General features: G+C 40.0%; 1 protein-coding gene across 1 annotated transcript in view; it reads right to left on the bottom strand.

Annotated features, from left to right (window-relative positions):
* nfatc1 (nuclear factor of activated T cells 1) overlaps positions 1–24,495 on the bottom strand; it is a 109,628-nt gene extending 85,133 nt beyond the window's left edge. The window contains 4 exon segments of the mRNA XM_062064315.1: positions 16,147–16,306; positions 18,602–19,703; positions 24,046–24,190; positions 24,288–24,495. Of these exon segments, the coding sequence (XP_061920299.1) occupies positions 16,147–16,306; positions 18,602–19,703; positions 24,046–24,154 (1,371 nt within the window). The 5' untranslated portion in view covers positions 24,155–24,190; positions 24,288–24,495.
* Positions 24,496–24,922: the final 427 nt, after the last annotated feature.

The raw sequence follows: 24,922 nt of genomic DNA, 5'->3' as shown, positions 1-24,922 counted from the left end.
TAATTTGTACTCAAAAATACTTCAAAGCAGGCAACAATATCTCATTGTATGAAAATACAAGAACAGTAGTCTAATACAGATATCTATCATTTCTAATATTCTTCAAATATTGTGTTTTTTTAAAGCATATTCTATATATTTTTGGCTTAAATTAAGTATTACATTAAGTCTTGTTTATGTCTTATCTGTAATACAGTGTTTGTCTTATGTTCTAATATTATCAATCAATCAATCAATCAATCAATGTTTACTTATATAGCCCTAAATCACGAGTGTCTCAAAGGGCTGCACAAGCCACAACGACATCCTTGGCTCAGATTCCATATCAGGGCAAGGAAAAACTCAACCCAATGGGACAATGAGAAACCTTGGAGGGGGCCGCAGATGTGGAGACCCCCCCACCCCTGGACGACCAGTGTAATGGAATATTGTGAGATTCCAGTCCATAGTGGATCTAACATTATGTTGTGGCATTCGATATAAATATTCACTAAGATAACAACATGGCAGCTAATCTTGGTGATAACCTCGACAATCAAGTTGAGCAACTTTTGGCAGAATACCTTATTGATGCACTTCATCCTCAACTCCTGCCACATCAATAACACATCTCCACATCGGTGGGCCTTTGACGTGAGTGATATCATAAAACAAGACGCGAGACGTGCCAGTACTGGTGCGCAACTTAATGCTGACAAGACTGCCATAAGCTATCAGCAGCTGTCAGAGCAATGCTAAGTGGCGAGCTCTGTTGATGCCCTTCATCTTAGACATCATCAGCTCTTCACGACACTGGTGAGTCTTTGGAATAACAACGCGGGGAAACGGAATGCTAACAACACGCCTAACGGTCGTAGCTGGATCCATCAAGTTGACCATTTTTTGGCAGATCAACTTAAACCTGTGGTTTCATCACATGGAAGCCCAGCTCTATCTAAGAGGAATTAACCAGAATGTGACAAAGTATTTCCACATTGTGGCCGTGTTATAATGGCCAGGCGGCGCCATAGTAATGACGGATGGAGGATCCTCTGGGAAACCAGATAATAATAATAAGTAGATAATAAGTAGAGAACACTCAAGACTACCATATTGAGTAGTCTTGAGTCTGCGAGGGTAGTAGATAGTGGTAAAGGTAACTATGTGGGTGTTCATGTTTAGAGATTTGCAATCGTGTAAACATATATATTTATAAGGTATTTACAGTTTTTACATTTGGATGGTGATTCATTGCAGTTTACCTGACTCATGAAACGTGACAAACTGGTGAGTTCACTATCCACCAGATGGCAGTAGAGTGTTGAATATCTTAAAATGTGTTTTGTATCAAATCCAACTTTGACCACAGTGTCAGTTGCTATGTACAGTGGCACTTTTCATCATTTTCGGTAAACTGCATCGCAAAATGAATACCCATCCTCTTCCTCTCACTTCAGATCCACCCCGGAATGGGGCCAAATGAATTCCATCCATACTGTATGTGCTCTAACTGTGAAAATATTCTATTTATTCATAATATTCCTACTTATCGGACATTCCTTTACCACGTTCAGGCCTGGCACCAATAGGCAGCGGTAAACGAGGGACGACTGTATATAGGTTAATTGACTCAGGCCATCCATCCATTTTCTGTCCCCTGTGACCAAAATGTCACGTTTCTGTAAATCAAAACACATGTGCTGTTATGAATACACAAAGTGTGAACATATTGAAAATAAAACTAGCCAGTTGTCTGCACAAATAGAGTGTGTGTATTTCAGTGGAATACAATAATAGCTGGTTTAGTTTACTGAAAATTGACAGCAAAATTGAAAGCATGTTTCAGTACGGGGACGGTCGGGGATGGTTTCATCCCCAGCTTCTACCATCCTAGTCACGTCCGTTGTGTCCTTGAGCAAGACACTTCACCCTTGCTCCTGATGGGTCGTGGTTTGCGCCTTGCATGGCAGCACCCGCCATCAGTGTGTGAATCTGTGTGTGAATGGGCGGATGTGGAAATAGTGTCAAATCGCTTTGAGTACCTTGAAGGTAGAAACATGCTATACAAGTATAACCCATTTACCATTTACAGTAAAATACAAACTATTGATAAATGAAATCAGGGATTCAAATGGGTTGTGTTGTTTTCAAATAAAAAAGCCTGGGTACAAAATGTGTAAGATCTAAGTCTTAGGCTTAATAGGCATAGTATCGTAAAGGGGGAAACCACATGCATGCAAACCCGAGCCAGCCTCCTTCCCTTTGGGCAGTTATGAACATACATGATTAGAAAAGCTCAGTGTCCCGCTGTGATGAAAGAGACTGCTGTATCAGTAGTACTACTTCCTCTAGCAGGCATCCACTTGCTCAACTCATACAAAATACACTTTTTTACATTGAGAAAAGAAAACGTGCTGTTGACATTTTGGTCAATGACAGATATGCACCGTCACTAATTCAATTTTAGCCTTTGATCACTTTCTGATTGTGTCTAATCTACAAAAAAATAAATCAGTTGGCCAAGTGTATAATTGCACACAATCCCAACATCTATGCTGGGCTGCACATTCTGGAAGACAACTGATACTTTGTGAGAGGTTTCTGATCTGAATTTGTGCTGGAACCAAGCCCCTGCGCAGACCTCCCAGAATATGCTTGCTTTTTACAGTGCTGTGTTTATATGGTCATGTGAGTAGATGGTGGGGTGCTATAAACAATATTTGTTGACTTAAGATTTCCGAGGAGTCCATTTGCATACATCAAAGAGGTGTTGGATCCATTGAGTTGGCTACTTGACTGTGAGGCGTCTACTGTGAATGATCACACACTCAAAAACCAAGGCTCAACAAGCCATGGCCATCTGACAAAATCACACTAATTGGTCAATTACTCCAGCAAACACCAGCACATCATCTCAGAGCAATTTTCTTTGAGCTCAGGCCGAGTAAAAACAGCGGTACTGTCGAGAGGAATAAAAGAGTTTGGTTGTTTGGCTAACAGTCTGAGTCACCTAACAAAATAAATACCACATGTAACCTATGGCATGATCAGATTAATGGGTTTTTAATTAGTTTTGAAAGGGCAGTCATGGATAAGGTTTGGAGGATGAGGAAAGTGGGCAGCAGACAACATACGTGCAAGATGTCACATGAAATCTGTGAAAATGACTGCTTCATTTGCCGCCGATTAACAAATATGAATGCATCCTACAATATATTTTGCTGGGTTAGGGATTTCCATGTTGGTGGTCGTCTAAGTTTACTTATAGTTATCTAAAGCCTGATTTATTCACTGTACACTAAGTGTTAATATACTGTAAAGTAATTGACAATCAAATTGGCAACTCATTCTAACTTAAAACTACTAAATATCAGAATTAATCAATTAGACCTATTGAATTTGGACTTGGATCTGTAAAAGGAAATAACCCATGTATTTTTTTATCATAAATTGATAATGTTAAATACAGATAGATTTGTGCTATATAAACTGTATACGATATACATATGGCTGACATTAAACCTTTTAATACTGTCGCCATATCGCGATAACGCATGTTGATGATGACTAGCTGTGTCCCGCAAACCCTTGCCAGCGAGCTATTGGCTAATGTCTCGCCACAGTGCAAAAATGCTTGTAAATTACAAATCCTCGCCTCCGTGGCGCAAATAAACAAAGTTTCTTACAAGTACCATTATCACTGGTGGATGAGAGGACAAGGAATAGCTGAACATGCTATAGTACAGTGGTTCTCAACCTTTTTTCAGTGATGTACCCCCTGTGAAATTGTTTTAATTCAAGTACCCCCTAATCAGAGCAAAGCATTTTTGGTTGGAAAAAAAGAGATAAAGAAGTAAAATACAGCACTATGTCATCAGTTTCTGATTTATTAAATTGTATAACAGTGCAAAATATTGCTCATTTGTAGTGGTCTTTCTTGAACTATTTGGAAAAAAATATATAAAAATAACTAAAAACTTGTTGAAAAATAAACAAGTGATTCAATTATGAATAAAGATTTCTACACAGAAGTAATCATCAACTGAAAGCGCCCTCTTTGGGGATTGTCAAAAATGTCCTCTGCTGTTGTTCTCCCCTCTAATGTTTTACAAAAAAGTATGTGCTCATAAATATCGTCAGTATCGATGTATCTGACAAAACCTACAAGTTGTGCATTTCCACTAATATCTGTGGATTCATCCAGCTGGAGGGAAAATGAGTCGCTAAGTTTTCCAACAACTTGCTCAACAATGTCTTTTCCCATTTGATCTACTCTCCGGCAAACAGAGTCATTTGATAAAGGCACATTCTTTATTTTTTCGGCTGCGTTTTTATCCAGTATTGTCTCGGCCAGCACTGCAGCGGCTGGAATTATCAGCTCTTCAGCGATAGTGAACGGCTTTTTTGGCTTTAGCAACAAGCAAAGACACTAGTCTAGTGACAATATTTCATGAATAATATCCTTAGATTAACATTCTTAATAAATGGCAGTACAATAAGCACACATGTGATTGTGGAGTCAGTGTTACAACCTGGCATTTACACATTGTGTGGCGTTGGGGTTGTCCGACTTTTTTTGTGGCCTTAAACGCAGCACTGGTTAAGTGCCATGAGTGCGTGTGTTGGTGCAGGTGAGCGAGCGAGCGGCTTCTGTTGAAACGACGGATGACAAAGTTGGTTTAAGCCTGGTTTGTATGGCAGAAAATTACCAATTTTTATAGATAAAAGTTTTTTTTACTCATGTTTTTCGTGTGGTTACAAACAGTTTTGCTCAATAAAGTGATTGATGGAATTCCTGTCTGTAAAGTGTCTTGACAGACGATAATTGAACTGTGTTGACACAGATTGTTTTATTCATTGGGGCCACTCTTGTTGTCACCTGTCACTCACAGAGTTGCATTGCAAAATCATACAGAATAAAGTGTAATGTGTTTATTTTGTTTAAAGTTCAGATGGGATTTTTGATTTCCTGCGCGGCATTAATTTGCAGTGCGCTGAGGACGCGTGAGCGGTGCGCAATTGCGCAGGCGCGCACCTTAAGAGGGAACGTTGTCCAGGGCTTTGGCTGATGTTGTGGAGGCTTTCCGCATCGTGTCTTGAGATGACCTGAATGCATTTAGTCTCCTCTTTAAAAAATCAGGTGGCTTACCGACATTGCAAGCGTGTTTTGTCCGGAGATGCCGCTGAGGATGCGCGGCCGCTTCATGCCGCTGTTCGCTAACATTTCTCCACAGAAAAAACACAATGCCTTGGGGGGGTTACAACTCGAAGCCGTAAATCCCATTAACACATATTCTTTGGAATACTGTCTGAATTTTGCCGGCTCAGGTTTGGCCTTCTTTGGCACATGTTCTTCCTGGTTTTCAGCTGCATTACTGCTACGCTTTAACCACGCCTCCATTGTTTTCTACATTGATAGTTGATTGACAGTTGGTGCCGTGTGGCACCGCCAGGTAGGATCAAACCATTATGGCATGGGCCATGGGGGAAACTCTGGGTTTATGGTAATGAATGGAATAGCCTACTTGATTTGATGTTCAGTTTATGAACTTACATTCATATTTTGTTGAAGTATTATTCAATAAATATATTTATAAAGGATTTTTGAATTGTTGCTATTTTTAGAATATTTAAAAAAAATCTCACGTACCCCTTGGCATACCTTCAAGTACCCCCAGGGGTACGCGTAGCCCCATTTGAGAACCACTGCTATAGTACACACCATAGATTTATACAAAAACATAGCAAACCGCTAAGCAAGAGCTCTTTACTGTAGACGGTGGGGGACATCGATACACATATGGACAGTAATGATACTTTAAAGCATGCACGTGTGATATTGCCACAGTTAGAGCGATATTCTTTATTATCACAACATACTTTCTTGTTGTTTTAGTTATCGTTTACAAATGTAGGGGATAATAATCAATAGTTTTGCACTATTGACTTTATTATGCATTTTTGCATGTAACAAAAGGGAACAAGAAAACATTTGAATATTTAATTGAATAATTGTTATCAAACACTGAATCATTAAATTATTTCAGTATCCGTATGGTTAATACTGCCCCTGTACCTACTTATACCCAACGTTGTAGTATCACCCACAACTAATAAAATAGCCAAACCAGAAAATAATAAGTGCTTCATACATTTGAGATGGTTCGATTATCATTGTTATGCCAAATAATATGTTGTGATATACAGTATATCGGTATGGCAATATAGATTCCAAGCCATATCGGCCATCCCCAAATACAAATGAAAAATCAATCATGAACGACATCAAAATTGCCACTTTTCTGATGTATTTAATTTTACATCAGCGGCTGGTAAAATAAAGACTGCCATTACCAACGGACCGTATTTCTCCTCTTCCTGCACTTTAAGTCTCTAGCAGCTGCCTCGACCTGTGAGCGAGTCACATCTGAAAGTCATCAGCTAGTTAGACCGAGGTCAGGAGCTTCTTGAAGTCTTGGCATCCCGAGGGACCACTTCATCTATGCGGTGATCTCACCGGCAACCCTGCATTTGCTTGTTCTACTTTACGTATGGTGTCACTAGGGGTAATTATCCCTGGCTGCACATGCTACTAGTTATTGACTCCTGAGAGCACTGCGGCCAATCATGTGGTGCAAACCTGACAGATGACAGCGTTAACCTTATGATTGAATTAAAAAAAAACAAAAAAAAAACTTGGTCTCTTGTCACTTTTTCTTGGAGTCACCGTTTTTCGATGTTTTTGGTGATTTGTAGCCATTACCTCAGTGGTCATATGGAATTATACACACAGGCGGTAGGGAACCAGGGTATTAGTTTGAGGGGTTCCTTATCCCTTCACTCGTGTGCAATGCTGGTGGCATCAACCCTTGGATCCCAGTGAGCTCATGGAGCGCATGAAGTGATTAATGAGGTCAGATAGTCCTTCATGTGACGCTGGACTTCTCAACAGCCTCCTCCATCCATCCATTTACCATATGTGCTCTCCTGACCCTCTCCCCATGCCACCAAGCCACCTCCTCCCTGCCGCACTCCTGCAATACTCAGTCAAATACTTGAGTAGAATGCACATCGCAGATCCCAAAAGGTGGAGAAAGGCCAACGTGCATGCTTTAAACACAGAGTGTGGCCTGTCGGCGGAGGCTTCCCCCTCGTCTTTGTGTATGTGTGTAATGCGGCGTAATAAGGCAGGACCACGGAGAGGTTAATTTTGACCAGATGAGCTTTCGGTCTATCTGGCACGTGTGCTGGATATTTATTTTTTAAATAATCGAAACCGAGTTTGAACAGATTTGCAGCTGTAACGGAGTGCCAATTGCTGCCAATGTGTCAGCTACGTCCCTCCATAACCCCTCACTGTAAGCCAGTGCGGCTCAAGCGCGTTGTGGATATGGCAGCTGATGCATTAATTGTGTAAGTGTATGCAGCTGTATTGTCTGGGTCAGTCGTGATGATGTGGAAGGGTGTTGAGCTGCAAAAGGGAGTAGAAGGTGGGTGCAAACCCTTTCCACTTGCAATCATTCACTCCCTTGTGAACCACCGCAGAGCCGTTATCTCTTTTAAAAACGGAGTTTAATGATTTACAGCTAATTGGAAACACTAAACGATCTGTTTAAAGTATACAGCGTTTGAATGTATACATTCTTTTATGACATGCTCGAGAAGTTGCCTGATTGAGTGGAAATACGCCATGCAGGCCTGCAGAGGCGGTACTTTATCTCCCTTGCAGTGATTTCATCACTGCTTGGAGAAATGTCATGACTTGTAGCAGTCCACGTGGCGCGGAGAATTTGGAAAAAGAAAAGAAGACCAGGGGAAGGGGAGGAGAGAGACAGACTAGTAGATTCACATCTGCCTTTTCTTCCACATGCTGACGGTCATGCAACGAGCCTTTGCTGTATCCAATTAAGTCTGTGCTCATTCAAGCTGTCCCTTCTTTCTGACATGACTCCATCATCTCCCTGCCCAATTGAATGTATTTAGCATCCTTTGAAATCCCTAAAAATAAGGCTTGTTTAAAGGGCCACTCTAATTCTGGCAACGTTATTTCATAGTACGGGACCTAAAAATTATGTCTACAAATAAAATTCCACCCAATTGGGATTTTAGGCTTGATTTCTGATGAGTTTGGAACGCCTACGTTTAGTTCCAAAATGTGGGTGGGCTTGCATCAGCCTGCTGACTTTACCTACAGAAGACTGGAGGCCATTTCATTTTGCGTAGTATGTGTTTTGGTAGCATCTTTATTCCGAATCACATTATTTGAAGGAATGATCAAATATGGCTGCCAGATGCATTGTTGCAGGTTGTAGCAATAACACTAAAGTTAAAGTTAAAAAAAGTTAAAGTACCACTGATAGTCACATACACACTAGGTGTGGTGAAATTACTCTCTGTATTTGACCCATCCCCTTGTTCCACCCCCTGGGAGGTGAGGGGAGCAGTGAGCAACAGCGGTGGCCGCGCTTGGGAATCATTTTGGTGATGTAACCCCCAATTACAACCCTTGATGCTGAGTGCCAAGCAGGGTGGTAATGGGTCCAATTTTTATAGACTTTGGTATGACTCGGCCGGGGTTTGAACTCACGACCTACCGATCTCAGGGCGGACACTCTAACCACAAGGCCACTGAGCAGGAAGGGGTAACTTTGAGTACATTTCCAAATGATTTGGACTATGAGGAAAGTATGGACCTCTCCAGTCAAATTGGGGCGGACCAAGCTAAAGGGAGTTAATTTGCAGCGATCATTTTAATGATTCTGGCTTCGAAAAAGGGAGTTTGGATGGGAAAAATGTAAATACTCAAGCCAAATGCTATTCAGAACATCAGGAGCACCCTTACGGAAAGAAAGACTGAGTCAGAAACTGCGGAAAAACGAAAAAAGAAGCGCAGACCGGGCGCTCAAAACTGAGAAAAAGATGGTATTCTATTCTATGTTCCGTCCTCTTTTACTGATGTTTTTCTCAAGTTGCTTGAGAAAATGCTGAAAGAGCACAAGGACACACAGGCTGTTGTGTCTATGGAAGAGAAGATGGAAGAGCTGGGTAGCCTGAAAATAATGTTAACGATATCAGTTTTGAAGCATGGACCAGGGCGACAAAAACATTCAAGAAGTAATCAAAATAATAGTTTTACATGCCTTTATCCACACTCTCTATGTGGGGAAATGGACTCCAGTTCTGTGGATGACGTCCCACCAAGGGGGAGGCATATCGAGTATGGGGCGTTCCAAATACAGTTAGTTAACTATCCATTCTTCAAAAACGAACTGCTATTATGGGAAATTATTGCCATATTTATATTTTATATGAAATATACATACAGACAAATTGTTGGTGAAATTTCGATCATCTGGACGCTATTGGTCCTTTAAGTTCAACAGTGAGTTGGAGCCTGTACCAGCTGACTTTGGGCAAAAGGTGGGGTACACTGATTGTACACCAATTGATCTGAGGGCACACTCACATTCAAAGCTTTTTTTTGGCTAAGGGAGGAAATCCTGTCCATTTTTATACCACTTTTTCTGTTGAGGCCCCCTTTCGCCCGAATGCAGCTGGGATAAGCTCCAGCCACCCCCCGCGACCCCGAGATGGACAAGCGGTAGAAAATGGATGGATGGATTGCGCAAATCGTAGCTGTTTCACTGAAAAAAGGCGGACCACACCTTCGACTGGGAGCCAATTATGATTGTGATTTGACCAGGAATCATACCCACACCAACTGCGTTAATGTCAGCTATGTGTACCAATACATTACCAAGAGCTTCAGTCATTTCTTCAATGCCTGCAAAAAAAGCAAAATGGAAAACTATATTGCGTATTTTTTGATTAGTGCCCAAGTGTAAGTAAAAAGACTTCTTAAAAGTAGCATAAATACCTTTCTGGGTTTTGAATATTAGTAATGACTTAGCACTCTAACAACACAACGGGGTACCCCAAAGCCTTGTCAATATCAAACCAGAGGAGGTATTAGATTTAATACGAATTTAGTTGCCTTTGTACATCGCCCAGAAGGCCATGGGTTTTCTTTGGGACATTACACGGAAATCGAGTACCGGATGCAAGGTGGACTTACATGTGCAAAGGACCAGGCACATGTTTCTCTGAGGTCTTTCATCCAGCCGTGGTGGAAACATACTGCAAATGTGATGTGCATTACATATAGTTGAAGAGCAAGGGAGATGGGTATTAAGTCACGCACATGTTAATAGGGATGATGGCCACATCCTGTTGAAATTACACCATGTCTGTTGCTGCTTTAGACTTAATGAGAGAGTGACTGAGGTTGTGTGTATGTGTGACTGACAAAGACAGAAAGCCCTATAGGCCTGTCATTATCCTATATGAACTAGCCATATGCAGGATTGTGCTGTATGTTTGGGTTAATACTAAACAGGTGTTATTGTCTTTTGTTACCAAGGGCCTGTTGAACGTCTCTGCGTTTCCTGACTTAATATGATCCCTAAAGCTTGGGAAGCATCTTCACCAGAACCCACATTTTAGATCAGAGCCTGATGTCCCCTAACTCCTCTCTAGATTGAATTAATTTGAATTGAATTCAGATTTGCAAACAGGAAGTATAATTGTAATTCAAATTTGAAATAGAGGCAATAGAGTTGACCTTTCATCAAGTTTCATGCAATTCTAATAGATGACCATGGTGTATTCCATAATCATGCTTCACGGTATATGCATGACTCGCATATTTCCTAAGGATACTGTTTTGTACCTGAGGTTCATATCCTGGACACATTATATTTAAATTCAAGCAACATATTTTTCGTCAACAGTTAAGAATAAAAGCATCTCTAAAAGTTAGTCTATGTCAAATGTTCAAATTACTGAAAATAGTGAGAAAATGTTTTAGTTCCCAGATTGCTTGACTTTGTCCAAGTATCCAAATTAGAATTGATTTGTGTTTAATTGTATTTGTTTCATTATTGAAGTCAAAACCATTGTTAAATGTGGGAAAGCATTCCCGCTATGTGGCTAAAAGATCTGTGTTTAATTTGTAATTATTTTAATTACACTTCCTGTAATTTAAATTCAACATACTGTCATATGGAGTCAATAAATCCTAATTCCATTATTTCAAATGAATTAAATTGAAATTGCAAATGTAGAATTTTGCACAAGCCTGCTTGATACAGATAATCACACTGAAAAATAATTCAACATATTTCCATTCTTTCCCTTCATTGTTTTCTTACGGACAAACATGCATCCATCATTGTCAAAGTGGTGTTCTGATCAAAGGTAAAAGGTTGTTGCGTTTGCCAAAGCACAGCTTCAAAAATCATCTTGGAGTCGTTTGCCATAGTTGTGGTGAAAGAACAGATTTGTTGGAAACTGTGAGAGGAGCCAATAGATTACTGAATGGTGTTGTGGTCAGCTGCTGTAAATAAAGTGAAAAAGCAGCCATAGGGGTCACAAAAAGGACCAATCATGGGAGTCACAATAAATTCAATGACACTAATTTGGAATATTGAGAACAAGCAGCACGAGACAGTGAGTTAAAGGGTCCCTCTAATGCTGACAACATTGGCACTTGGGTATTTTATAGTTCTGAACCATGTCTACAGTTAATAATTCCCCCCAAAATAGGCAAAGTAGTGATTTTAGGCTTGTTTTTAACGAGTTTCAGCGCAATTTGAGATGCCCATTTTTAGCTCTGAAGTGGCCTGCATCAACCTGCTGATTTCTAACGACTTATATTGTGTACTTTGTGTCTGAATAGCATTTTAATCCCGAATCACGATATTTAAGCGCATAATTTTAAGTAGCTATCAAATATGTCTTCCACAAGCTAAAGAAGGGGTCAGCCTGCAAACATATCCAAATGATGGGAATATGAAGAAATTATGGACCTCTCTTGTCAAACTGACTCGTGCAAAATGTGACGGACCAAGCAAGAGGAGTGTAATTTGCAGCACTCCTTTTAATGATTCACACTTTGAAGAAGAAGGTATTTGGTCAGAGTTTGGATGGGAAAAAATTCAAAAGACTCCAAATGCTATCCCAACAATCAGGAGCACCCTCAAGGGAAGAAAGACCTGCGGAAAAACTGAGAAACAAGACCAGCTCAAAAACGAGATATAAAAGAAATTAAGCTGCTAGTATTCTATTTTGCATCCTCTTCTACTGATGATTTCCTCAATATCCTTGGGAAAATGTTGAAAAAGCATGAAAAAACACAATCTTTGGAGTGGTTTTTTTTTGCTCATGATTTTAACCGTATTAGTTTGGAAGTAGTCATGGAACAGGGCGACAAAGGGGGCTTTCTAAGTACAATTAGTTATCTACCGTTACTTAAAAACGAACTGATATTTTTTGGGGAAATGATGGCCAGATTCATTTTCAGGAGCAAAAATATATATAAAGAGACCTTGACGGTGAAATTTCGGTAATCTGGATGGTATAGGTCCTTTAAGGTTGCCAATCTCCTTATCCAACTATAACATTGTAAATGGAAGTGTTAAGTCATAAATATTTTGTAGGGACATATATGGAATGTTTTACAAATATATGGAATATGATGAGGTGGCGACTTGTCCAGGGTGTACCCCGCCTTCTGATTACTAACAATGCAGCTGAGATAGGCTCCAGCACCCCCCGCGACCCCAAAAAGGACAAGCGGTAGAAAATGGATGGATGGATGGATTTTCCAAATGGACTAGACCATGAAAAACTCAATGAAAAACACTCAGAACATGGAACAATACTACTACTTACTAAATGAGTAGTGGACCCCCTGAATTCACAGTGATTTGGCTTAGCAGGTTGGTTAGGTTTTTACATAACGCATAATATGTCAGAATGTTTTTTTCTGTCAGGTTCCAGTATTATTTAGGACCTGGAAAACAATATTGAATGAACGGTTAAGACTTGACAGTCAGTTGCTGTCCTTAGGGCACGTGGTAGTCTGTACAAACACTGTATCTCTATAAGTTTGTAATTAATTGAGTTGGGTTTTTTTTTCACCCAACATTGCTTTCCGACACACATGTCACCAACATTCATGTTTTGTGCATCTGCTCATGCGTTAACATGACTGAGCTTCAGCGTAGGGCGTCCTGCTGCAGCAGGTTCGGGAAATGGTTGAGGGATGAGCAGTTCAACAGGAGTGACATTCTCAACTCCCACAGAGAGCGAGTGTGCAGAGGGGAGGTGGAGTCCGAAGGGCGCTGGGCTTGTGACTCTTTACCACAAACACCCCCTTACCCCCACCACCACCACCAGGCTCAGCCAACCTCAGGGCCACCAAGGCCCTAATCAGCAGGATACAGAGCATCTCTAGAGGCATCCGAGCCAAGCCCCAGCTGCGCAGTGATTCCCTCTGCCCCTTCCCGTTCTTTTTACTCTGTGTCTTTAGTACACACACTTCCTTGGCTGCTTCCTACACCCGTGGACCTGTGTCATTATTGACTCATTCTCCATGACTGCACCTCACCCATCAAGCGCCTGCCACTCATTACCACCGGGCACTTGGGAATATGACATGTCCTATCCTTCATAGTTACAACAACACGACTGCAGACTCAAACATCAAATACACTCAGGCGCAATCATAAGATATGACAGATGTTGTATCCCACACTTCCTATAGATAAAGCACATACTCTAAAGCAGACCCTTTTAGCGTGCTTCTAGTGGTTTGCACTATTTCAATTAGCAGGAACCCACTTTGACTGAGGTATGCAGTACAGGCAAGCAAGTGCCATCACATTTTCTCTATAATTCTATTTCAGTGTACCTATGTATCCACATGAAAGGCACAAAATACTGTTATTTTTATGCAGTGCAGTTATATACCACTGCAAATTCTGATCACTGTAACAAGGTCAACTTTGAGTAGTAGTTGTTTTTATTTATTTATTAGATCTTTGCAGTGTCTGGTTCAGGGGTCACCAACCTTTTTGAAACCAAGAGCTACTTCTTGGGTACTGATTAATGCGAAGGGCTACCAGTTTGATACACACTTAAATAAATTGCCAGAAATAGCCAATTTGCTCAATTTACCTTTAACTCTGTTATTATTAATAATTAATGGTATTTACACTTAATTGAACGGTTTAAAAGAGGAGAAAACACGAAAAAAATGACAATTAAATTTTGAAACATAGTTTATCTTCAATTTCGACTCTTTAAAATTCAAAATTCAACCGAAAAAAAGAAGAGAAAAACTAGCTAATTCGAATCTTTTTGAAAAAAAAAAAAAAAAAAATTTATGGAACATCATTAGTCATTTTTCCTGATTAAGATTAATTTTAGAATTTTGATGACATGTTTTAAATAGGTTAAAATCCAATCTGCACTTTGTTAGAATATATAACAAATTGGACCAAGCTATATTTCTAACAAAGACAAATCATTATTTCTTCTAGATTTTCCAGAACAAAAATTTTAAAAGAAATTCCAAAGACTTTAAAATAAGATTAAAATTTGATTCTACAGATTTTCTAGATTTGCCAGAATAATTTTTTTGAATTTTAATCATAATAAGTTTGAAGAAATATTTCACAAATATTCTTCGTCGAAAAAACAGAAGCTAAAATGAAGAATTAAATTAAAATTTATTTATTATTCTTTACAATAAAAAAATACATTTACTTGAACATTGATTTAAATTGTCAGGAAAAAAGAGGAAGGAATCTAAAAGGTAAAAAGGTATATGTGTTTAAAAATCCTAAGGTTGTATTTTTTCTCTAAAATTGTCTTTCTGAAAGTTATAAGAAGCAAAGTAAAACAAATAATGAATTTATTTAAACAAGTGAAGACCAAGTCTTTAAAATATTTTCTTGGATTTTCAAATTCTATTTGAGTTTTGTCTCTCTTAGAATTAAAAATGTCAGGCAAAGCGAGACCAGCTTGCTAGTAAATAAATAACATTTAAAAAATAGAGGCAGCTCACTGGTAAGTGCTGCTATTTGAGCTATTTTTAGAACAGGCCAGCGGGCTACTCATCTGGTCCTAACGGGCTACCTGGTGCCCGCGGGCACCGCGTTGGTGACCCCTGGTCTGGTTAGTGTATACAAAGGTGTGCGATGTATGGGGAACCATTGTTGCCATTAACAGAGGAAACCCAAGGGTTGACAGGCCTGCAGCTGTCAAGTACATTGACATTGAGCACACCAGCATGTGCTGACAGCCTCTATTTACAAAACAGCTGTGGCGCTAACAAAAATTGAGACAAAGTAAGTGAGAGGGATGGACCACAAACGTTAAAGTTTTGCAAGTAAAAACAAAAGTTGTCTCTGGCTGCTGCATAATAGTCACTTTAAAAACCTTACTTTGTATGTAATTTTCGGACGTTTTCTGAATTTGTGTATAATCACTTGGGTTTTCTCTGTTAGATCCTCACCCTGTGTAAACCAAAATGCACACACAATGTGATGACAGTGAAAACGGAGATATGTGATGTGCTGCTGGTCGGACTAACGTGTGTTCTGTAAGTGTTTGCCAAGTTCAACAGTGAGAAGCCACGGTTCTGCTCTATACTAATTGAGTCAGGGTGAACTGCTTGATGGTACAAATGAACATATGCAGCAGCAGATTGGACCTTTTTTAGGGAACCTTAAAAACACATGGCGCGCTAACGTATAGTATGTAGCATGGTGTACAGACAACGCACATGTTTAATTTCTATTCATCATAAATGATAATGACAATAATTATATATATTTACAGTAAAATAATTACATTATTAATAATAGTAACATTAAAATACATTGTTTTATTATTAACAATTATTGTTATTGTTGTTATTATTATTTATTTAGTGTTAAATTTGCTATTTTATATGCATTTGTTTTTTCTTTCAGTTTTTGAAAAGCACTTTATCAATAAAAGTAATAGATTTACATACATACATAATTAATAATAATACTTGTATTACTGATATTAATAATTAAATTATGGTTATTGTTTTAACATGTATATTGATGATGATAATAATAATCATTATTTGTATTTTTTAATTGTTATATTTTCTATAACAATTTGACTTTTTGTTTTGTATGAATAACATATATTATTATTATTAATACGATTTTTAATATAATTAATATCATCATCATATATAAAATTGCAATTGTGAGAACTTGCATGAAGGTGCGCCTTCTGACTGTGTGTCCAGAGGCAAAGCCGTTAACCTGGTAGACAGCATACCTGCACAACCGGGTGACCTCCAGATAGAGCCTTCACTGCCCCACGGCTGCCTTCAGTTTCATAGTGGGCTCTGTGGTGGGACTTGGGCTGTAACTCGATCTGTAAGCTGTATGGGCCAGAGCAGGATGGAAGCTGCCAGTCAAGTGCTGGCAAAGATGGGCTGTAATGACATCACACATTATTGAACTATTGTTATCCCAATTGTTGTATCACTGTAAAATATACGTATTCATGAAAATCCAAGATTGTGACTTTCTGATGGCTGTGGTCCACATTACCGGCCTACTTACTTCAGAACAAACACCTGACGCGTGGTTACAGGTTTTTGCATTTCTCTTTTTATTATCTATTATATTCGTTGAAACTGCATGTGGTTTGATATTTTTCCACGCGGCCCATTTCTGTCAAAAGTGAAAAACGTATGACCTTGCTTTAAATTGGCCTTAATTTTGGACACTTTTTGTAATTCAAACAGGCTTAATCCTTCTCCATTTCAACATTGTCTGTAATCGAATTATGAATAATACCTTGATCCTCAGTAACAATGTATGTCTACTTTTCATAATAACAAGAGAGCCCAGTGTGCTGTAGCTATGAGTTCAGTGTGTTAATACTAAATTGTGACAAGTGGGAGCTGACACTGATCAAAAGGACAAAGGAGGCACAGACATTTCGATATTGTACAAAAACAAATCTCACCCAGTTGATACAGTGTTAATCTATTTCAATCTGATAACAATAAAGGTACAGTATATAGAGACGGAGGAGTTACACAATAGAATGGGACCAGCATCACACCCTGCCTTGGTCCTACAGCTGGCCTCCTTCAACATCATTGTTCTCCACATGGAGTCAATCGCTTCCCATGTGAACACCGCCAAGGTATCTTAACCAAAACAAACACGTGCAAGACAATAATTTTACCGGATGCCTGCTAAACGCAAAATCTCTGACCCGAATGGTCTGAAACCAATCTCTGGCAACTTGGAACTTGTTTGTTGACCCACTATGGACTGATTTCCTCGTGCGAGACTTGGTCTTCCCAGTTGTTGCATGACATCACCGTGGCTACAGAAGGAGATGGTCTGATGGCGGGACAGCCCACGGTGGCGAGCCGGCTGATTAACCCACAGACTGTTTCCTCGTCAGCCAGGCCTGTCACCATTACTTCCTGTTGGTCACTATCTTAATCAAACACTTGATTTCCGACAGGAAGGTGTGCTATTGGCTTGGAAAATGATGCCTTGAGGGACACAATTGGGGGGCCGGGGAGAAGCCTACCATACTGAAAAATTAAATATTAATGTCTTTTTGCGGCAGTGGTTGTGCCTTTATGTTTGTGTGCAGGTTGCTATAGTAATAGGAGCACAAAGGGGCTAGAACGCCATGCAAACACATGTGAACTGGAATAAACTTGCTTTGTGTTTAATGTTTTGGATACTTTACAGGTATTTAAGATATGCAGCAACCCTTATAATTTGAATGATCTACAGACACAGTAAAGGGTACACTGGACTAAGGCTGCAGCTATGTTAGTAATCAAGTAGTTTAGATACGTTTGATTAATCGAGTTATCATTTAAAACACACTTTATAGCCTCAACGCGTACTTTAGGGAAAATAGTTCAAATAAACAATTATTTTTTCTGCTTGCCATGACCTTCATTCTTTTATTCTAATACATGTACAGTACATCATCAACATTGAAATTGCACTTTTAACCTGTGTGCATTAATAAACATTAAAACAATATATATATATATATATATATATATATATATATATATATATATATATATATATATATATATATATATATATATATATATATATATATATATTATCTATTGCAGCGGCTGTGCGGAGTGTCTGCATATTTAAAGTCCCCGGCACTCTGTGAGCTCAAGATTGTATACATATGTATTAGTTACACTCATTAAACAATTAATCGAAGCAACATAAGATAAATTGACGCTTTTTTAATCAAATGTATCAATTTAATCGATTGACCGTTGCAGCCCTACACTGGACAGGAAATAAAAATACAGTTTTAATGGAACAATATAGAGTGGATCGATGCATTATGTTTTCTAGATGATATCAAGGAATGAGCTATTCCTGCGTCTACATTTTTTAAAGAAAAGTAACAATTACCGGTATATGGGAAAATTGCGTTAACATTCCCAATGGTTAGTAATATCGTTTCAGATTTTGATTATTGTAAAAGCGTGATTGATTACCACACGTTGAAAAACGTTGTCATTCTGTTAATGTACTAAAGAAGCAGCTAGCACGCTAAGTACAAGACACATAAATATAAAACTTGGTTAAGATGTCAGCGTGTGTGTACAGTGCTGTAGGTACTTTTGGAGCACATTCAAAAATACCATGATGATAATGATAATCCTGATAATTTTTCATGTTCTTACATACCAATAGCTAAATACATCACCTACCTTAGGTAGGGCTTGGGTTTAGACCAAGAGTAGGGATGCTGAGGCACCTCTAAGAACCCCCCGCAGTAGTTCTCCTTCTTCAGGACGAGGCGTGAAGGATAGTCCTCATGGCCTCGCTCCGCCTCGTGGCCTCGCTCCTCGCCACCAGGCTCCACCTTGAGGCCCATGGACGATGAATGGTCTACCATGGTCTTACGTGTCTTAATCGGGATTCCCTCTCCCATATCTATCACTCCATCTGTGGTTAGAGCATTGATGGCGGCCACAATGGCAGAGTTGGTGTATTGGTTGGCGTTAGCCAGCCAGTTCTCATCCGTGACACTGACTCTGGGGGAGCCGTAGGGGGAGGGAATAGGAGACTGGTGGGGTGAACAAGATGTCTGGTGGTAGGGAGCATCATTGAAGCTGTACTTTCTCTTCCCCACACCGGCACTGCTGCTGTTGTTGTTGCCTCCGCCGTTGAAGGATGGGGAGTTCGGACTGGAGCTACGAAGCTGAGCCGGCCAGCCTTCCTCGGCCACAGCTCCGATCTGAGGGGAGTTGGAGGGCGAATTGTGAGGTGAGGCTGCGGGCCCGCTGGCATGCGGGCAGGACAAAAGTGAGGACCCTCTGGGAGAAACGCAGGGAGACTGCCAGGGAGAATTCTGTGCGGAGTTGTCATAATTGTAAAAGCCGGACTCGTATGAAGAGGCTTCGGAGTTACAGCTGCGTGAAGAAATGCTGCTGGCAGGACTGAGGCAGCTGGGATCACGGTAGCCATCTGCACTGGGCAGTGTCAGCGTCACAATGGAGTTAACACCTCTTTTGATGATGTGGTCTTCTCTGTTGCTGTCTTCCACTTCGTCCTCAGGACACTGACTGTAGGCGGTGATTTCAATGCGAGGACTTTCCAGGGCCGGAGCTCCGTTTGGTCTCAGGCCGTGAGGCAAGTAATAACCTGATGCCACATGGTTGTCATTCTGGAAGTTGTAGCCTGTCTGGTGACAAGATGTGACGGAGATGACCGGACTGGACTGTAAGGTGTGGTACTGGGTAGCCAGACACGGGTTGCCCATGCCCAGTGGAAGGGATAGCGTGACATTTGGTGTGTAGCTGAATGCATCTGGGGAAAAAAATAAGCAGATTTTCAATACAGAGCCATGTGTGCTCGCCAGATTAAGGTGATCAGAGTCATTATAGTACAGAGGTAATGAACTCTGATTACATGTGCAAACAATGCTCCTTTATACAAATCTTACCAGCGACAGACTGACTCCTTCCTTTATTCTATGAACATCTGGAGAAGCTTAGCAATCATTTTAAAGCAGTTACTGTATATGCGGTTGCTCTGTAGTCCCAAATTGCGCTGCCACCATGTTTGCTGGATAAGTTCATTTAAGAGTATGTTTGGCACTCCTTGCTGTCAAGTGTACTCTACAGGAATCCCTCCAGCAGCAGACTGATGGATGCTTTATTTGATTGATTGCATCACTCACTGAGTGAATTAGGCCCTCCCCAGTGGAAATCTGACAGCACTCTCACTTTCGCTCTGAGCTTGTGATTAAGTCGAAGGGAGGCATCTGCAGCATAACACACTCATGCATTGAGGTGCAAGCACCGGCGAGGATAAACAACAAAAGGTCCGAAAAGCCTCGCAGGTTTTCCACCTCTGCCAACCGGCTACCGTCTTATCAGCAGTTGTCAACTTATTTTTAATAAGAATAATAACTATGGCGAATGCTCACTGAGTCAGTGTGCCAGTAAAGGGTATTTCCCTTTGGTGTATTTGTACACCACAATGCTCTGCGTCATGTGAAATATGTCACATACAAATGGGTTAGCCATCTAAATTTAGTCTATCTTAACAGTTGATAGCGCGAACAGGTTCAGTATACTACAAGTTTAATGGTATGCATGAGGTAGCATAGTTAGACGGTTCTTTGCAAAATACACACTTTATACCATGGATTCTCAAACGGTGGTACTTGTATCACTATCGGTATGCCAGCCCCAAAGAATCACTTGATTAAAATACAGTGTTTTTTGGTCTATATTCAAACACAGTGATACTGTTCAAACTGCATGTTATGTTACAAATGTCGGAAAAAAATAAATATACTTGTTAAATAAAACCTCTGCTTTGTTTTTAATGACTACTTAGGCCTACTACGCGACTATATTGTAATGCTGGTCATTATAGTGGTACTTGGTGAAAAAAAGTTTGAGAATTAGTGCATTATACAAATATTTGATGCAATTTCACATTTAACCCCCAAACAGCATAATCGTCACATTGCACAGAGTAAAGTCTCCACATAAAAAAAAAAAATGAAATCCTCTTTCATCACTCACCTCTATCAGGCTGATACACACACTGGCTGCGCTCAAACATAAAACCAAAACCCAACTTTTCCTCTTCTCGCTGAAAACTCATCCCTGCTTCCTTCTGATCTAAAAGTGTTTCCCAGATAGAACTCGTCCGATGGCTTTTCTTTTTCTGCTTTACGCTCCTCCAGACCTCAGAAGACGGCATCTCTGCCCGCTCCACCCAGTGTGACACACTTCCTTACTTCAAGCCTGACTTACATTGCTAAGATTTGCAACTGTGTGGGTTTTTTTTTGTTTCTCCTTTTGTGCACACACCGTACTGTTTTTACATTTTTAGAAAGTCATATTATAATTTTCAAATACAAAAAAAAAAAGTTAATTTCAATCAAAATAAATGAAAAAAAAAACAAAATTTTCTCGATCATGCCATTGGACTCTAGGCAGAACTTGACATGCATACTTAAAGAATGAATGTATTTATCCATAGGGTTTGCGGTCTACAATAGGCCAAGACTGACGGGACCTCAGGGACAGATAGGTGGTTGCCCACAGAAGCCATCTGGTATCTTCTGGAGCTAAAAAGCCTGGACCCACACTTATTACACACGCTGAGTGCAGGTTATGGCAGAAACCCAATAGGATGTGTGTTTTTAGCCGTGCGTGTCGGACTTTGTGAAGTTCTGTGATAATAAAGCAGCCTTCGGCGTTACTGCTGAGGCTGTGAGTGGTTAAGCATGATTCCCTGCCAAGCAAGCTACTCGGCATCCCTAAACGGACACATCACGGTTGTCTCTCTCTCTCTCTCCCTCAATCGCACACACACACACACATATATATACACATCTGCTCCCAATTATAAGAGCATGGGGCCAAAATGAATAATAATAAAACCCGCACCCGTTCATCTGAAATCTCAAAGACGAAACTAAATCCCAAATCCGCAAAAAGCCAGTGACATCACCACAGGAAACCACATAAGGCAGACTGTGCACAACTTCTGATTGGCCCGAGGACATTTGTAAACAACAATCATGAATAAGAGGCATAAACAAGGACTTGAATGTTGAAACTAAGGCGACGCGTCATAAACGTCACGTGGACGACAAGTCTGTGAAGCCCTTTTGCATTGCATTTGTTTTATGTATGAAAAGCGTTTATAAATAAATATGTTTGATATGATAACCCATGAACTTTCTCTACAATCAATAATGCCCTCAATTTATTTATTTGTTATGTGGAGAGAAATGTCAAGAGTTTGTACAGGTGAGTATAAAACCCGATACAGTCGTCCCTCGCCACATTGAGCTTCAAATATTACGCTTTACCACACACCACCATGTGTATTTTTTTATTTGTTATAATTCTACAACATTGTTGGCCTAAATTAAGCATTTTCGAGCATAAAAATGGCAAAACTGACTGTAAAAAATCAATACTAGTGTATTATTGGCCACTAGAAGAGACCAAAACAAACAGAGCATGTTGTTCAGTATCGTGGCCACTGATTGGCTAACAGCGTGACCACATTGCAGTGGTTCTCAAACTGTTTTTCACCAAGTACCACCTCAGAAAACACTTGCAAGTACCACCCTAATGACCAACATTACAATACAGTAGGGTAGTAGGCCTAAGTATTCAATAAAAGAATGGCAGTTGGTTTTTTTTACAAGCATATTTAATATTTCGGACACTGTAACATTGCACGCAGTTTGAACAGTAACACTGTGTTTGAATATTGGGAAATAAAAACTGTGCTTTAATAAAGATAATATAACATACATCCGTAAACGTGGATGCGTATGCAAAAGTGCAATAAATGTATCTGTACAGTATCTATTTATATCTGCACCTTCTTTCGTAAATGCAAACACTCTGCACCTTATTGCTCTTTTATCCTGCACTACAACGAGCTAATGCAACGAAATGTCGTTCTTTTCTGTACTGTAAAGTTCAAATTTGAATGACAATAAAGGAAGTCTAAGTCAAAGTCGAAGTCTTTAAGTGATTCTTTGGCGTCCCACTAAATGGGAGTTTGAGAGTTACTGCTATATTGGATTAAAAGTGTGTTAAGGTGACTAAAAGGTGTTATTTCACGTCTAGATGTCTCTCATAACGTTAAAAACACATTTAGAAGTTTGTAAATTTTTTTTTTTATTGCTCTAGCTATGACAATATTATAATTTGTGATTCTTACTTTGCGAGAATTTGTTTACAGCGGTCATCAAACAAAGCACCAATATGATTCAGTTTAAGAGACTGTTCAAACTACAAGTGTTCACAAAGTACACAGAACAAAAATCAAGATGAACATCTTGAACCCTTTTTTTTCTCCTTTTTTTTATTTTTATTGAGACAAATATTATTTATGTATTTAATATTTGAATGCTTACTATGGTATATTATCTATGTATTATTTATTTGTTGACTGTTCTGTTAGAGAGAACAAGGAAATTGGATTCAATTGCTATGGTGTGAAAAGGGGTAGGATTAAATAAGCTCTGCTTCTTCCTACTCCTTTTCGGGCGTGCTGTAATGAAACAACTGGAAATATGTGATGCATTACATTGTATGGTATGCATGTTCTAAATAAACTGAAACTGAACTGAACATGTCCGGAACCAATTAACCGTGATAATCGAGGGCACGACTGTAGTATACGATTAATTAAGCGTCTACTAGAATGTTGCACTAACTGTGGCGCACGGGCTCCATCTAGTGGTACGCCAAATAACTACTTAATTAAATATTCAAACACAGTGTTACTGTTCAAACCGGGTGTCATTTCAAAGTGGCCAAAATATAAAATATATGTGTTAAATAAAACCTCTGCCTTATTTGTAATGAATACTCAGGCCTACTACGATACTGTATGTTAAAGTCGGTCATTTAGTGGTACTTGGAGAGCGTGTTTTCTAGGGAGGTATAAAGTTTGAGAGAATAGAGTATGCTGTTGCATGCCATATTAGACCTATGTTTATCCATCCATCCATTTTCTACCGCTTGTCCCTTTATGTGTATATATAAGTCAGTTAATGCAGGTATAAATGCAACCATGGCAGCATCATCACGCAGGAGATGCATGCATGGTATAGACACAATGCAAAGTCCGATATTAACAAGCAGCAGTGCTTCTTTACCTTCTTCTGCAGACTTCATCTCGGTAACAGAGTAGAGTCCTCGCTCCTTGCAGGCTGAAGCTTCAAAGCTGAACTTGGAATAGACGCTCGGGCTGCGCGTATCCTGCATTCAACAAGCGGTGCACAACTTTCCCCGGGTGAGAAGCTGCATGAGCAACGGAGCAATGGTGCAAAAAAAATAAAATAAACAAATGACTCATAAAGTTGAATGAATGGAGTGTAAAGGTGGTGGGTGTGCGCACCGGATGAGTCTTGGCGGGAGTGGATGCGGAGGTGCGGCGCTTGCTAAGGGGACGAGTGTGGCTGAAGTGTCTGCCTTGTGCCCATTGGAAGTCTCCGAGAGTCTCCCCAGGTCGATGACGCGGCGCGGCTTTGTCAGAGGGGCCGTCTCTGGTTCTTTTAAAGCTGGAAAACACCCTCCGCTCTCCGTCAACGCGCCGCCCATCCATGACGCCAGCGCCCAGCTCCTGCAACCTCCTGGTCGGGGCGATGATGTTTTCCAGGCCAGGATCCCACCGGAGAAGGTGTGCGCGTGTGCGCGTGCGCGCGCGAGAGTGTGCGTGAGTATGCGTGTGCGTGTGTGCGTGTGTGTGTGTGTGTGTGTGTGGGCAAGTGAGAGCGCGCGTATGGGGTGCCGAATGTAAACGTTCAGGCACACTTTCCTTGCAGATATATTTCTCAGATCTAACTCACTTTTCTCAGATTTAGCTCATTTTCATCACATTTTAATGTTGACTCTAAATATTATATCTAAGTAAATGTTAAATCTAAACCTAAATGTTAAATCTAAACCTATATGTTAAATCTAAGCCTAAATGTTAAGTCTAAATTTAAATGTGAGTGCTAAATCTTAAATCTAAATCTATATCTACATGTG

Source organism: Entelurus aequoreus, linkage group LG11 (assembly GCF_033978785.1).
Source record: "Entelurus aequoreus isolate RoL-2023_Sb linkage group LG11, RoL_Eaeq_v1.1, whole genome shotgun sequence".
NCBI classification, from domain to species: domain Eukaryota; kingdom Metazoa; phylum Chordata; class Actinopteri; order Syngnathiformes; family Syngnathidae; genus Entelurus; species Entelurus aequoreus.
The sequence above is the reverse complement of the archived record's forward strand: the minus strand, read 5'-3'. Positions and strand labels throughout refer to the sequence as shown.